Raw genomic sequence first — 16636 nt, 5'->3', positions numbered from 1 at the left:
TTTGAGGGGAATTTATGCCAATATGTCTTTTACTGTAGTAAAATGTAAAATTTCAACCTTCACCATACATTTAGATCACACCTCATAGGTGGCTTTGTACCTTGCAGTGATTCTTCATTCTTTTTTGTTGTTTGTTTGTTGAGCTATTTTAGTTCTCCTCCTAGAGTGTGAGTTATCGAGGAAAGACGTTCCCACACCTTTTCTGGTTCTAACACGTACCTTGTTGAGTTGAACATGGCTATGGTAGTTGCTCTCTTACTACTTAACTCAAGGTGGAGCTGTTCTCTTTGCACTTTTGTTCAGTGGTTAGTGCAGTTAAAATGCATGCAGTTTTAACTAGACATCAATAGTACAAGAAACTATAGAAACTTCACAAGCACATGGAAACTGAACAACACTCTCCTAAACAATCAATGGATTACAGAGGAAATTAAAGAAGAAATTAGACAGTTTTTACAAATAAATGAGAATGCCAATACAACATACAGGAATCTTTGGGACACAATGAAAGCAGTTCTACGTGGAAAATTCATAACATTGAATGCCCACACTAGGAAAACAGAGCGGGCTCAAATAAACAACTTAACGATGAAACTTAGACTCCTAGAAAAACAAGAGCAAGAAAAACCCAAAGCTCAAACAAGAGAGGAAATTATAAAGATCAGAGCAGAAATCAATGCAATTGAAATTAAGAAAACGATACAAAAAATAAATGAAACAAAGAGCTGGTTTTTTGAAAGAATAAATAAAATTGACAAACCCTTAGCTAATCTTATCAAAAAAAGGAAAGAAAAGGCTCAGATCCATGCAATTAGGAATGAAAAAGGCGAAGTCACAACAGATCCGAAAGAAATCCAGAGGATCATGAACACCTACTTTGAGAACCTGTACTCTAATAAAATGGAAAACACAGAAGAAATGGACAGATTTCTAGATACTTATGAATTACCAAAGTTGAACGAAGAAGATAAAAACATTTTAAACACCCCAATCACAATCAGTGAAATTGAAAATGTAATTAAAAACTTACCAACAAAGAAAAGCCCAGGCCCTGATGGATTCACTGCTGAATTTTACAAGACATTTAGAGAAGAACTACTACCATTACTCTTCAAACTTTTCAATGAAATTGAAAGAGAAGCTATACTTCCAAATTCATTCCTGGAAGCAAGTATCACTCTGATTCCCAAACCAGAGAAAGATACAACCAAAAAGGAGAACTACAGACCAATCTCCTTAATGAATATAGATGCAAAAATCCTTAATAAGATACTAGCAAACAGAATACAGAGGATTATTAAGAAGATCATCCATCATGACCAAGTCGGATTTATTCCAGAGATGCAAGGGTGGTTCAACATACGAAAGTCAGTGAATGTAATACATTATATTAACAAAGTCAAGGACAAAAACCATATGATCCTCTCAATAGATGCAGAAAAAGCATTTGATAAAATTCAACACCCATTCATGATAAAAACCCTGCAAAAAATTGGAATAGATGGTCTATACCTCAATTTAATAAAGGCTATTTATGAAAAACCATCAGCCAACATCATATTGAATGGCCAAAAACTGAAAACCTTCATGTTAAAATCAGGAACAAGACAAGGATGCCCACTATCGCCACTTCTCTTCAATATAGTTCTGGAAACATTAGCCACAGCAATTAGACAAGAGAAAGAAATTAAAGCAATAAAGATAGGAAAGGAAGAAGTTAAACTATCATTATTTGCTGATGATATGATACTCTACATTGAAGATCCAAAAAACTCCACCAAAAAACTTCTAGACTTAATTGACAGATTCAGTAAAGTATCTGGATACAAGGTGAATACCCAAAAATCAATAGCCTTTCTATACACAAATAACAGACAGACAGAAAGAGAAATAAGGGAAAAAATTCCTTTTACAATAGCATCCAAAAAAATGAAGTATCTAGGAATCAATCTAACAAAAGAAACAAAAGATCTCTACACTGAAAACTACAGCACTCTGAAAAAAGAAATCGAAGAGGATATAAAAAAATGGAAAGATATCCCCTGCTCCTGGGTAGGAAGAATCAACATAGTGAAAATGGCCATACTACCGAAACTGCTATATACATTCAATGCAATGCCAATTGAAATTCCAACACTATATTTCACAGAACTAGAAAAAAGAATCCAAAAATTCATTTGGAACCACAAGAGACCTAGAATAGCAAAAGCCATTATAGGCAACAGTCACATGGCACCAGGTGTAACAATTCCCAATTTGAAACTATACTACAAAGCCACTGTGATAAAATCAGCATGGTACTGGCAAAGAAATAGGCCTGAGGATCAATGGAACAGACTGGAAGACACAAAAACAAATGCAGATGTACTCAGCTACCTCATCTTCGACAAAGGAGCTCACCATCCTCAGTGGAGGAAAGATAGCCTCTTTAATAAATGGTGTTGGAAAAACTGGATATCAACCTGTCACAGATTAAAATTAGACCCTTATCTTTCGCCATGCACTAAATTAAAATCCAAATGGATTAAAGATCTAAATATTAAAACAGAAACATTAAACTTGCTGGAAAGTAAGTTAGGCAGAACTCTGGAAGACATTGGTATAGGAAAAGACTTTATGAACAAATCCTCAGTAGCACGGGAACTAGCAGAAAGAATCAACAACTGGGATCTCATCTTACTAAAAAGCTTCTGTACTTCAAAAGAAACCATTAGCAGAACTAAGAGACAATCTACAATGTGGGAAAAAATTTTTACCAGCTGTACCTCAGACAAAGGACTATTATCAAGGATATATAAAGAACTCAAAACAATCAGTCCCCCCAAATATAAAGACCCGATCCAAAAATGGGCATCCGAAATGAACAGACATTTCTCATACAAAGAAGTGAAAGCAGCAAGAAAATATATGAAAAAATGTTCCACATCACTGGTCATTCGAGAGATGCAGATGAAAACAACACTGAGATTCCACCTCACCCCACAAAGAATGGCTGCTATCAAGAAATCACACAATAACAAATGTTGGCGGGGTTGTGGGGAGAAAGGAACCCTCCTCCATTGTTGGTGGGAGTGCAGACTAGTGCAACCACTATGGAAATCAATATGGAGATACCTCAAAGAGCTTGGACTGGAGGTTCCATTTGACCCAGCCATCCCTCTGTTGGGTATCTTTCCAAGAGAACTAAAAGAATCATATCACAGAGAAGTATGTGCACCCATGTTTATAGCGGCACAGTTTGTAATAGCTAAATCTTGGAAACAACCTATTTGCCCATCCGTTGGAAACTGGATAAAGAAGTTGTGGTTTTTCTATAAAATGGAATATTACTCAGCCATAAAGAGCGAGAGAATAGATTCATTCATAGGAAAATGGATACATATTGAAGATATACTCCTAAGTGAAATAAATAAGTCCCACATGTGTAAATACCAAATAGTTTCCCTGGTGTGAATATTCTGCAACAATGCATAAGATTCTAATAAGATTACTGACATTTAGAAATGGGAGGAAAGGAGCTAAAGGTGTAGGGAAGGTGTGATACGTAGGGGAAGAACAAAAAGGGAAAAGAAAAAAATGTGAGAGAATGAAAAGATGAAAATAAAGTGTTTGTAGATGGGGAGGGGAGGAGGGGGTGAAGGGAGGGCAGAGGTAAGGGGAAAAAAATGAGAATCAAGACTTGCCATGTAAAGGTACATGATCCCAACAATGAATGTAACTGTACTGTATCCCTAAATGTACCAATAAACTCAATAAAAAAAAAATGCATGCAGTTTTGATATTTTCAGCTGCAGTACCATAGCAGATACTGTGGGTGCCCTGGAACCCACCTTTTCCAAGCCCCTACCAGGCTGACTATAGCTACTGTAGACTATTGGTGGCTACTCTTGGGTACTGGAGGACCATGTCCTGCTGGGGCAGCCCTGACCAGTGAGCGACAGGAATGGACAGATAAACACACAGCTTCCTTCCCCTCATTCAGGGTATCTCTAGGATATTTGATTGGCACCGTACGCCTACGTTCTCCAGTGGGACTGGGTTCCAGTTGTCCACAGGGGTCAGCTTGTTTAGTGACACACCATGTGGACTCTCTTCCCTTCCCTGTCTCCCTGTCCACTCCTCTGTTGCCATTTCCTTGACTGGCTCTAAATTAAATTAATCGGAATCTCAACCAAAGCAAGTGTTCATCTGTCAAGATTTATGACTTCACAATTTCTCTATTTTTGGAAATACAATGCAGATTGCCTGTACAATTTAAAATGTGCCAAGAGCCACATTTAAGAGTGCAAAACACAGGTGAAAATAATTTTAAACTCAGATGAGATATTATCATTTAAACACGTTATCAGTATACAGTGTGTTAATTTTACTTTTTGTACTAATTCTCTAAAACCTATTGTCTCTAAAATACCCTGACAGGTCAAAACCCAGTGATCTCAGTTTGGACCAGACATTTGTGCTGAGCCCATGTGGCTGCCATAATGAACAGAGGTGATAGGTTCTGTTCTGTTGTTCCCCAGGTGGCAAAATTAAGAGAAGAGCTAGTTCCGTAATTTATATTTTCTATTCTTAGTAAAATCTTATTTGCTTTCTTTTAGGCTGAACGAAATCTCCGTAAATGTCTAGACTCATCGATGGATGTCATTAACTTGTTTAGTTTTTGTCCCCATATTTATGTTTTTTCATCATAAATAGCCTCGAGACTATTAGGGAACCAAGAGGGAGGGGACAAGAAAGAGCAAGGGGGGAAACTATCAGAATAGTTAGGTGCATGTAGGACTATGCCACAATAAAACCCATTATTATGTGTAACTAATGTGTACTAGTAAAATAAGAATGACCCTCTGGCAACAAAAACTTTAGGCTTTATTGCTTCTTAAGTATTCGTATGCAGAAAATAGACAACATGTTTAGCATCTTTGTGCTTGTGTGTTTTGCAGGCAGAGGGTACCAGACTGCAGCGAGAACTCCGAGGGTATTTAGCAGCCATCAAAGGTAATGTTTGTGTGTGTTGTTTACTGTCTGTTCCCCGGCACAGGTTGTTCTTGGGATTTGCAGGAGACAGGCTGGTGTGTTAATTATGAAGTCATTTGGCTCTCTGGCAAGTAGGGTACTTGAACACAGGTGCTTACTGCTCCGCCTCGAAATTCCCATTGCAATGGTAATCAGGGTATAGCTGGGCAAAATACATCTGCCTTCTTGCTGGGAACTAAGAATAAATGCCACCCACATGCCAGAGATTTCCAGGAAGATTTGTTAGATAGAGTGGGCTTGAGATCTTGTGTAGGCAAAGCTGTTGCTGGTGTACCTCCCGAGGGAGGACAGGTCCTGAGTGCAGAACACATACAGTCTCAGGTGTAAGCCCTCTTGCTGCAGGATCAGAGGGAGGAGGGAGATGTAGGGGAAGAGGGGGAGGTAGGGGAGGGTTCTGCTGGGCCTGCCTGTGACCTGCCCACAGCAGCTGTGTCTGCAGCCCTGTCCGTGTGCGACACAGAGAACAGAGAGGCCCTGGCTTTGGTTTCTGGCCTTTGCCGTGGAAGGCTAGGAATGAGACCAGTGGAGGAGGGAGAAGGGAGGAGCTGGAACGTGCTTGGCCTAAGCCTGTTCTTTGTCGATCAGCCAATCACCAACCTTCCTGCCTGAGTCAGAGCCAAAGTCTGATGCTTCATTTTAAGGTTTGTTATGCCCAAGTTGCGAAGTCCCCAAAGACCACCAAGGAGTCAGGTCTGATGCAATTGCAAGAGGAGTTTATTGCAAGCTCGAGCCTGGACTCTCAGGTGTCACCGTCACAGCAGCTTCAGACTGAGAGCCCAGATCCATTTTTGAAGCGGATTTATATAGGATTAAGGAAACTTTTTGCTTATATAGTTTCTATTTTTAGCTCTCGCTTATCATTGGATAATTGAGGGGTACTGGGAGGGCTTTTACATCTCATTGGATATGCAAGGAGCACCGGGAGGGCACTTATTGGAAAATCACCTAATGCCTACATTTGCAAAATCAATTCCTCTTTTTATTAGGTCATCTGAGGCTATCTATGTCAGCTATAATTAATTCCTATATCAGCTATAACTAATTCCTATAGGATTAAATCAAACAAAAAGAATTTTATCTTAACATCTTAAAAGAGGAACAGAAGCAGGGTGGAGATGCCCTAGGATAACTTGCCCTTAAAAGAGGAACAGAAACACAGAGAGACTGTCACATAGAATGGAATTTTACAGAAAGGAACTTTTGCATTTACTCTATTTTGGGTAAGGGGCATGGAGCCCACCTTGACCTGAAAACTTGGTCCTCACAGGTTGACTTTGGATTGAATGGAGAAAGGATGGATCCTCTTACAAGGGATCTTGGAAATCATACAGGACCTCCAAATGATATAAAGGAATTGCTATAGCTCCCAACCTGCTAGATAGATCTCACATACACCAAGTTCATGTTCCCCAAAATCAACGAAGGAATTTTAAGGAACAATGAAGGTTAAGGGTAAATATTTATTGAGGAGAGATTTTAGCTCCTGAGAGAGACAGGAGGGGACCCAAATGGGTTTCTGGGGACCCCACTTTACAGAGGAAGTTTTATAGAGCAAAATCACTAGGTGGGTAAAATGTGGGGCAAAATTATGATCAACCCATAAATAAGATTACGAGTATTCCTGCTTAGGTAATATTCATCCAGTGGGGAAGCAAATCACATAGCAAGTGTACAGGGGAAGAACACAGAATGTTCTTAGGAAATGTTGGTTCTGGAGGTCTTGGTCACCCACCATGGTGACTGATGTCTATGTAGACTTTATTGGGCCAGATGTTACCACTGATCTCATCCCTCGGGGATTTATGTAGTTCTGGTCATTTCATCTCTATCTTGAGGCCTGGCCTTCAGCATAATGTGCCTCTGGCCACACTTGTAATGTGTTTTCATCTTTTGCACTCCTTCTCTGGAAGACCCAGCCCTATTTGACTGCCTGTAACATTTCCACCTAATTTAGCTCTCTATAGTAATAGGCAGCATCAGCAGCATTTTGGAGGGCTGAAGTCTGCCTTTGGAGAGTCCTAGGTGCCAGGCACTTTGGGAAAAGCATTGAGCCTCTCTGCAGCCCTGGGATCCCCATTCACAAAATGCTCCGGCCCCGCCAAACTCCTGAAATTGAGAGACTAAGCTGTTGAACTAAACGAGTTTCTCCCTCTATCCCCAGGACTAAACTGAGTGCCTTTGCTCTGAGCTACATCTCCAGCCCCTTTTTAATTTTTCACTTTGGCACATGGTCTCACTTAGCCATTAAGTTCCTCAAGCTGAGCTCCAGCTTACAATTCTCCTGCCTCAGCCTCCCAGAGTGCTGGTGTGTGCTACTACACCAGGCTTCTGTTCTTATTATTGATTTTTTGGGTGTTGTTCACTTTTGCAGGTCTTTATGATTCAGTGTGATCAATAGGCTAGAGTTATTAGTTAACTGATATTATTTTTAACTACACAAGGGGCAGGGGATTGAGTCAGGAATGGACCTTCCAAGGAATGTATTATTCTTCAGTGGACCCAGGGAGAAGGTATAGAGGTGACCAATCAAGTGCTTAAGTGTGCTGTAGAAAGAAGTGGATATTGGAGCGACATTTCAGGTTGGAACACAAAACAAAACAAAACAAAAACAGAGGGCCAGGAGGCAAGAAGAAACCAAACCTCTTTCAGGAATAAATACAAGAGTGAGGTGCAAGCAGATAACACAGCTACATGAGACTTATAAAGGTGGCAGCATTTGTATAAAGAAGTGCTTTATGAATTATATTAACTTGGATTTTATTCTAAAATGGAGAAGGGAGTCACGAGGTTATTGAAGGCAAGTGAATAAGTCATGCGTTGAGAAAAAGCATCTTAGAAAAAAGAGCAATAGAGATTGTGAGGAATTCAGGCTAGAGAAAGTGAAACTGCAAGAAAATTTATCAGAGGTACAGTCCAATAGTTTAATTATAGCTAATGTTTATTGAGTATTAATGTGCCAGATACCAAGATAAAATTTTTTTTTTTATTGAGTTTATTGGTACATTTAGGGATACAGTACAGTTACATTCATTGTTGGGATCTTGTACCTCTACGTGGCAAGTCTTGATTCTCATTTTTTTCCCCTTACCTCTGCCCTCCCTTCACCCCCTCCTCCCCTCCCCATCTACAAACACTTTATTTTCATCTTTTCATTCTCTCACATTTTTTTCTTTTCCCTTTTTGTTCTTCCCCTACGTATCACACCTTCCCTACACCTTTAGCTCCTTTCCTCCCATTTCTAAATGTCAGTAATCTTATTAGAATCTTATGCATTGTTGCAGAATATTCACACCAGGGAAACTATTTGGTATTTACACATGTGGGACTTATTTATTTCACTTAGGAGTATATCTTCAATATGTATCCATTTTCCTATGAATGAATCTATTCTCTCGCTCTTTATGGCTGAGTAATATTCCATTTTATAGAAAAACCACAACTTCTTTATCCAGTTTCCAACGGATGGGCAAATAGGTTGTTTCCAAGATTTAGCTATTACAAATTGTGCCGCTGTAAACATGGGTGCACATATTTCTCTGTGATATGATTCTTTTAGTTCTCTTGGAAAGATACCCAACAGAGGGATGGCTGGGTCAAATGGAACCTCCAGTCCAAGCTCTTTGAGGTATCTCCATATTGATTTCCATAGTGGTTGCACTAGTCTGCACTCCCACCAACAATGGAGGAGGGTTCCTTTCTCCCCACAACCCCGCCAACATTTGTTATTGTGTGATTTCTTGATAGCAGCCATTCTTTGTGGGGTGAGGTGGAACTTTTTATGTGCCTCATTTTATGTAATTCTTAATAAACTATTATAGCAAGGACTCTTATTACTTATTGGTATTTTATATTTTGGAAAACGGTGGCTTAGGATGATTAATAATTTGCCTGAGAATTACACAGATGGTGTGCAATGGAAATAGGATTTTAACAAAGGCTTGTTGATGGCAAACAATAGCTTTAATTCTTATGCCACAGTGACTTGATGACTGACATTTGTGTGTTTGCTGTGTGCCAAGTGCTTTGCTAAACTGTTTCCACAGATTAAAGTCCATCTAATCCAAGTAATACTCCAGAGGTATTACTCTGAGCAGGTAATGCAGGCCAGTGGCAGTGGGAGGGAAGGAAGGGCTGGCTTTGAGCATCAGGCAGAATTCGTGTGTCTTAGTGACACATTTAGTATGGGAAGATGAACTTAACCCTAACACCATTTCAGATTTTCCAAATGGGTCAGTTGGGTATCATCCATGGAGATTAAGAAAGGGAGTAAAAACAGCTTTGGACAGATAAATGAGGGGCTTTGGGCAAGTGAAGTTTGAAGTCCTGGTTAGACCTCCGAATAGTGATGTCCGAGAAAGATTTGGAGTTAAATGTCATTGTGTGTGAGTGAGAGTGGAGGCCAAAGGCAGGATGACGGACACACAAGCTCTTACTCCAAGTAGAGTATGGCCCAGGGGGAATAATTAAGATGTGCTAGCTGTGGGGGACTTGTTATATGCATCTATGACCTGAGGGCCAGGATACCTGTTCCTGAAGCACCTCAACATCTGCTTATTTTTTCCACACTTGCTCCTATACTGGCTTTCCTCCTTGGGATGTACCTGCTTTTCTTAAAAGGAGCTTTTGGCTTCTTAAACAGCTGTCTTCTAAACAATGAGGCAAAGCTGCTAGATACTTGCCATATTGTAGACGTTCTTTTCATGGTTTATCACCACTGCTGGTTATTGCCGTAACATATTTGAACCGATGTTATTTTTAACTAGAGCACCTATCCCCAGACTGTGCGAGCTGAGTACTCGTGAAGTTGTGCAGTCTCTGCAGCCAGTCTTACAGGATGAAGATAGAAGAGCAGAAATTTGGCTGAAGATGGAAACAGAAGATGTTACAGGAATTGCCTTGAAAAGGGTCCAAAATTCTGAAAAGAGGGAAGAAGTTCCCATTCAGCAATAATAACTCTTCTACATAAGATGCTGTGCTGTTGTTTTGCAGTTCTGGAAATCATTAATTGTTTAAGAAAATATTGGGTATTTAGTATTGTTAAATGCCAGAAGTAACATGCACTTTTAGCATGTACTCTGCTTTAATGTTGCCAGATGATTTTGAAAGAAACTTGGATTTTTATCTCTTAGCTTCTTTTTTCTGTGGTGTTCACTCAGCAGAGTAAGTTCTCCGAGTTTCTCTTGTACTTCTGGGTAGTTTACAAAGGACAGAAATGTATTTGGCTTCTGGTTCTGGAGGCTGGCAATCTGAGATCAAGACCTACTGGCTACATCACAACTTAGTGGGAGGCATCACTTGGGCATGACACAGTGAGAGATGGGTGAACTCAACCTTTGTAGGGACCTCTTCTTGTGATAATGAACTGGCTCTCCCTCGGGCTCAACATAATTCCATTCATAAGGACAGAAAGTGCATGACCTAATCAGCTCTGAAAATTCTCAGCTCTGAACAGTGATTCATATGAGCTTTGGGAGATACATTCAAATCATAGCATTTCTCAATTGCTAATAGGCCTTATACCCCTTGGGAGAAAAGCTTGCTTTTGTTCACCTCTTGTGGTGGTTCAGCTTAATTGTGTCATCTTGTCTTGGTACCTAGAAGATTAGTAAAGCACCCTCCTGGGTGTGTATGTGTGAGTCTTAGAGGCATGTCTTTGGACCCTGTCCCCTTCCTCTGTGGAATTGTTTCCCTGCTCTGCTTCCTGGCCCCCATGAACTAAGCAGCTTTCCTCTGCTGTGTCCTTCAGCTGTGAACTTCCTGCCTTGGAACCAGCCAACCATGGCTTGAATCCCCTGAAACCACGAGCCAATTTAAACTTCTCCTTTAAGTGGTACATGTCAGGTATTGTGTCCCAACAATGAGAAAGCTGATTAATATACCTGTGTATCTCTCAAAGTGGTTCCTAAGGAATAGAGGGCCCGGAAAGAATTTCTGTATCAAAGTGGCTTCTTTGCAAATTATCCATCATTACTTTTCCACACAATAACTAGTGGCTATTTTTGGCTACTAATGGACATATTTACTGCAACATTATGCTTTTAGTCTCAATGACCAAAGTCTTAGGTAATTTATTTTAAGCTTCCATCAGTTTCATTAATTCCCATGAAGGTCATTTGTTCTTCAAAGCCATCACTTCTACTTTTTGCTCTTTAGACATTGTTAAGAACCTATCCACATAGCTATTTATAATTTCCATCAGACTCAAGACAGTGAGTGATTTAAAGAAAGCTTCAGAAGCCTCTTGGCATCTGAATTATACAGGGCATCAGTGAATGTCTAGTTTTTGGCATGAATTTGAGGGGTACATTTTCTGGTGTAGATCTGTATAGCAGGGAGGGGCTGAATGTGACACTTGGGGTAATGTATGTGTCACCCCGATGGTGACCCCATCATAAGTAAGAATATATTCTCACCTTCTTAGATTCTTTATGCTAGGGGATGGGTGCAGTGTTTTGCATAAGCTTTAGGTGTCTGTATACATCTGTGTAACTATTTCATCAGTGATTCAGCTCGGTTTTTCCTTGCCCTGACTTTGCAAGCCAAGTCCCTTCAACCATGTGAACCATAAGCCTCATTGCGGGAGCATCCTATACCAACTCTGATGCTCTCTTCAGGGAGAGAAGGGCACAGGCTTTCATACTTTCTGTGCCTTTGAGATGCTTTCATATCTCTGGGATACAAGGACCAAAAATATATCCATAATTATTAAGGGAGTGAAGGGTGATGCCTATGACTACAGCGTGTAGAAGTATGAAAAAATATACCAAATTTCATGGTGAATTTCATGCACAATTTTTCAAGATTGTCCTATCATTTCAGATTTCTTTTGTTCTATGTGTTGCATTGCTGAACCCTGAGATGACTTGACTGCCTTCTGTCCATGAAGCACGTGCTTCAGGTTTTAGTTAAAGAAATGGCTTCTGTCTTTGAACCACTGCATCCAGCTTTGTCTTCTGTTCCTTTGTCTAGCCCCCTTTTGTAACCCATCGTGGCAAAGGCCAACACACCAGCTTGGCCAGGTCCCATCGTCCAACTAATAGTGAAAGTCAGGTATTACGGGAGCGCTTCTCTAAGCCATTTTTGCCTTTGTGCTGGGCTCAGCGATGAACTGTTTCTGTTGCAACCCAGCACTTATACTTTAACTTCCTTACTTTGGGGGTATGGGGAGTAGAGGCTGGAAAAGACATTAGAGATAATTTATACACCATGTCACTCTCAGAAACGTCATATGTTTATTTTTATTAATAGCAATATTTTGGTAACATACCAAATGTGCCTCTGATGAACATTTAAGACCCATAGTCTTAAGAACCCTGAAATTTTTGATAGTTTTGATTTAAAATTGTATTCATAACCTTTAATAGTCATGGAAAATCACAAGCTTTTATTTTTGTTTTTAGTAATATGAGGTCACTTGATCCTTAATTATGTTTAACCACTTTAAAGCATTTTTACTATTTTAAACCACTTAACCACCTTCAGCTCTTATGCACTAAAATCCTCTTTATTTTCTCTCTAATTGCTTCTAAAATGGATTGATTTCTTATATTTGAAGTTATTTAGGATTAATATGGTTTCTAAAACTCAGCAGTTTTGTACTGTTCAATGCATTGATGATTGGATACCGTTTAGCCAAGTGATAGCACAGAGAGCAGGATGCATTATTATTGTACATTTCAGAATAGGACTGTGTTGATTTTTTCCAACACCCGGTATCTGTCATCCTCATGTAAATAATATAAAATATGTAATGTGAAAAGGTGAGTCTTAGAGACCCTCCAGGAAAGTTGTGGCATGCAGATACACATGGAAAGTATGCCTTTATAATTTTTCCTTAAATATGTAGCAATAACTCAAGAGGTTGTTTGAACTTTGAAAAGCAAAGAAACATTTCTGTGTAACAGGAGTTGTTTTTCTCCAATCAGGCATGCAAGAGGCCTCCATGAAGCTCACTGAGTCCCTGCACGAAGTCTATGAACCAGACTGGTATGGGCGGGAAGATGTGAAAATGGTTGGTGAGGTAAGAGTCGACGTGGCAGGACATGGGAGGCCTGGCATAGCTTCTCCGCAGCTCCCACTGGTCGTGCTGATTAGTCTTATTCTCCAATGGCCCTCTTCCCACTTCACAGCCTTATTCGCAGGGGAGACCATGTGCCTGTAAGGTGGTGTGAATTTCTACTACCTGGATTACCCCAAACTCAGTGAGAGGTGAAGGTGGCTATACCCCGTGCATAGAAAGCTTTGGGTTAAAGATTTTCTTCCAAATAATGATAGCAGTTTTCTGTCCCTCATTACAGATTTTTGCATACCCATTTCTAGAAGAACTGGAGCATGGTGTGATTATACGTTGTAATGTCCTCCTTTGCCCCAGTCTTCCTTTTAACCAGCCCTCTGTGAAAGCAGGGTCAAGAGCTCAAAAGAGCATCTGGTCCCCTATGACTCCATTTTGTCCATCATCCTGCTAAAAGGAATTTCATTTCAGGAAAGCTTTGGCCTTAGACCTGTCTTAATGTCTGAAATCTGACCCCTAACTGAGCACTGGCTGGCTGGTCAGAAGTGAGCAAATGGCATCCACTGCTTTGTAGAAAGAAGAGCTCGACAGATGAGAGTAGCTCTGTATGACTCTGGACTATTCTTTAATCTTCTTGGCTTCAGTCTACTCATTTATAAGATGAGAAAAGTAATTGTACCATTGATAACAGGAAGCCTGTGTGTCCATGTCACTCAGTTGGGGCTTAGTACACTAATTATGATTCCTTATGTAACAAGACCTCTTACCTCCAAATTTTGTGTTAAAAGGAATTCTGTGTTAAAAGTTGTCTGTCCTGTCCTCCACTTGGGGTGAGGTCCTGCAGCTCATTAAGATACAGAAAACTGAAGTAGATGTGGCCACCAAAATTTGAGGGAACATCTAGTGTGATGAGCTTAATGTCTAAGCAACTTGGAAAAAGTAGGTTAATTATGGAGCCCTTGGTTCCTCTATGACAGTTCTGACATCCTGACATTGATCTTCATAATCTCATTAGGACCAAAATAGAAATAGAGATTCATTTATGAGAAAAGCTCCTGTTGGCCCTATTATATCCTTCAAAAGCTTTCAGGATGTGGATTCGTCAAAGCAATTTTTTTTTGCACATCATTTTCAGATGCAGTCATTAAGAAATTACATCTTTTATTTTCTTATGATAGAAAGACACTGTGTTTCAACACTGTATTGTTAAGTGCTTAGCTCACTTAGATGGATTATTAAACATTCAACATAAAAGAGAAATTTTAAGGGAATAAAAGAAAGTTTTACTAATATATTTTCAGATTAATGCACATTACATTTTATGTATAACAGAGGTCATCACTGAGCTTGTGTCCTTAAGGGAATGGGTGCTGTCCTACCTTGTTCTTTGTGGCTGCCAGGATCTTCAGTAGCAGGTGCAAATGTGGGCTCTTTTGATGATGAAGAAACTGGACACTGTTTAGAGAATCTAATTCACATCAAAAGATGAACCTTTTCTACAGTGCATTTAAATTTTTTCGTTTGCACAGAGTCCTTGGATTGGGCATTATGACAGTTAGGATTCACTTTTGAAATGTTAAAAAGAATTGAAAACAGTGTATTTTTAACAAGATAGAAATTTATCTTTCCCATAAAGGAATATGATGTCAAAAGCCTGGGTACAGTATGGTGGGCACACAAGTATCAAAGGCTTATCTTTGCTGCCCTTGGCCTGTCTCCATCAGGTTCAAGAGGACTTGCTGAGCACTGAGTGTTAGCTCTTATTTCTACATTCCAGTCAGCAGAAGGGATAAAGACTGGCAGATGGACTTTCTCCCTCCTTTTGGCAAACTTTCTGAATGTACCTCCCATTGGTCAGAACTTGGTCACATGGCTACATCTAGCTGCAAAGGAGCTTGGGAAATAGAATCTTTATTCTAGGCAGCCATGTGAACAGCTAAAATTGAAGATTCAATTACTAAAAAGAAATAAAATATAGAGACTGGGTAATATACAATCAAGAGATTACAAAAGTTGTAATGAGAGAAATATAGTTATTTGTTTTTGAGCACTTGCTATATTTCTGGGATTCTGTGAGATATTTTCTGTGTACATGTTTAAATAGGAAAATTGTGATTCAGGAAGATTTGTTTTTCTGAAGTTTCATCCCTGGTAAGGCAGACTGGTGCAATAGACAGACCAAGGGCTCTGAAATCAAGGAGACAGACCCAAAATGAATCATGGATCTTTCATTTATCAACTGTGTGACCTTGACCAACATATAACATCTTTGGATTTCAGTAATCTCCTGTGTATATATTAAAAATTACAAGTCTTTCCTGATTAAAAAGAAACTATTGTGAGAATTAAATGCCCTCCATTATACACATATTTAACCCAGTACGTGATATAGTGGTAGTAATATTCACTGAAGGTTTATTCTAGTTGATACTTCATAAGTGGTAAGGTCATTCCCAATGTGACTATAAATTTTCTACTCACTCTTTGAAGGCTTCAGCAGGAGTTTGTTGTTTCTATCTGGGTTGATTTCTAATTTCATGAATTACAGTAATTCAGATAAGCAAGTCATCTTTGTGGAATTGTTGACAGTCTTTTAGCTCCAACATCCAATTATAGGTATTCTAGGACCTTTTGAAACTTCTACCTTCCTTAAGAGTCAGAAATCCATTTTTAAATGAGCTGATATCCTTGTCCATACTGTTGATTATCATTGTGGTTAAACTGTCTTTAAAATAATTGATTATTCTTAAGTAATCAGACTCTTTCTAGCATTTAGTAGCTTGGAAATTATTACTCATCTAATTTTATAGTTTCAGGTGGTTTAGAAACTTAGTGGAATATATCCAATTAAAATAATTCAGCAGGTGTCTGCTTCTCTTTTCTTTTAGAAATGTGATGTGCTGTGGGAAGACTTCCATCAAAAATTAGTAGATGGGTCCTTGCTGACACTGGATACCTATCTGGGCCAATTTCCTGACATAAAGGTATTTTACTCTGTGTGTAAAGGGAAGAATTGAATGGTCTCATGTAGCTATAGAAATATGATCAAAATGAGGAGAATTAAAAGTCCTTGAAGCAACATCACAAATGGTAACTTTTAATTTATTTAAGCATGAGATTTTTATTCTGTTTCTATCTCTTTGAAATGAAATTTAGTCACAGAAATTACAGTCTCCCCTTCAGTGAACTGCTTCAGCTTTTCTTTCTTTCCAGAAGCTTTTGTAGATACGAAATAATAAATCAGAAATGCCAAAACATTCCAGTATTCTTAGCAGCCAAACCCTTTACTACATAGCATTGAGCAAGGATTTTCATTAGAATAAACGGTAATTTTAAGGATGAGAGCAAACTTCAGTGTAAACATGAGAGCAAACTCTAATCTGTCCTCATTTGCTGTTATTTCTGTTTGTTTGTTTGTTTATTTTTTTGAGACAGGGTCTCACTGTGTAGTCAAGACTGACCTAGAACTCACTATGTAGCCCAGGATGGTCTCGAGCGTACAGTGATCCTCCTGTCTCAGCTTCCCGAGTGCTGGGATTACAGGCATGCGCCACCACACCACACTGCTTTTTTTTTTTTTTTTTTTTTATT

The 16636-nt window shown here is 39.3% G+C and overlaps 1 protein-coding gene across 1 annotated transcript in view; it reads left to right on the top strand.

The window, feature by feature from the left end:
- Amph (amphiphysin) overlaps positions 1–16636 on the top strand; it is a 159246-nt gene that overhangs the window by 66552 nt on the left and 76058 nt on the right. The window contains exons 3-5 of the mRNA XM_010610871.1: positions 4941–4995; positions 12960–13054; positions 15934–16029. Coding sequence (XP_010609173.1) covers positions 4941–4995; positions 12960–13054; positions 15934–16029 — 246 coding nt within the window. The remainder of the gene's footprint in view (positions 1–4940; positions 4996–12959; positions 13055–15933; positions 16030–16636) is intronic.

The sequence above is a fragment of the Fukomys damarensis genome, unplaced genomic scaffold (assembly GCF_012274545.1).
Source record: "Fukomys damarensis isolate Sample0158 unplaced genomic scaffold, DMR_v1.0_HiC HiC_scaffold_17, whole genome shotgun sequence".
Classification (NCBI taxonomy): Eukaryota; Metazoa; Chordata; class Mammalia; order Rodentia; family Bathyergidae; genus Fukomys; species Fukomys damarensis.
This window is presented reverse-complemented; position numbering and strand designations above follow the sequence as displayed.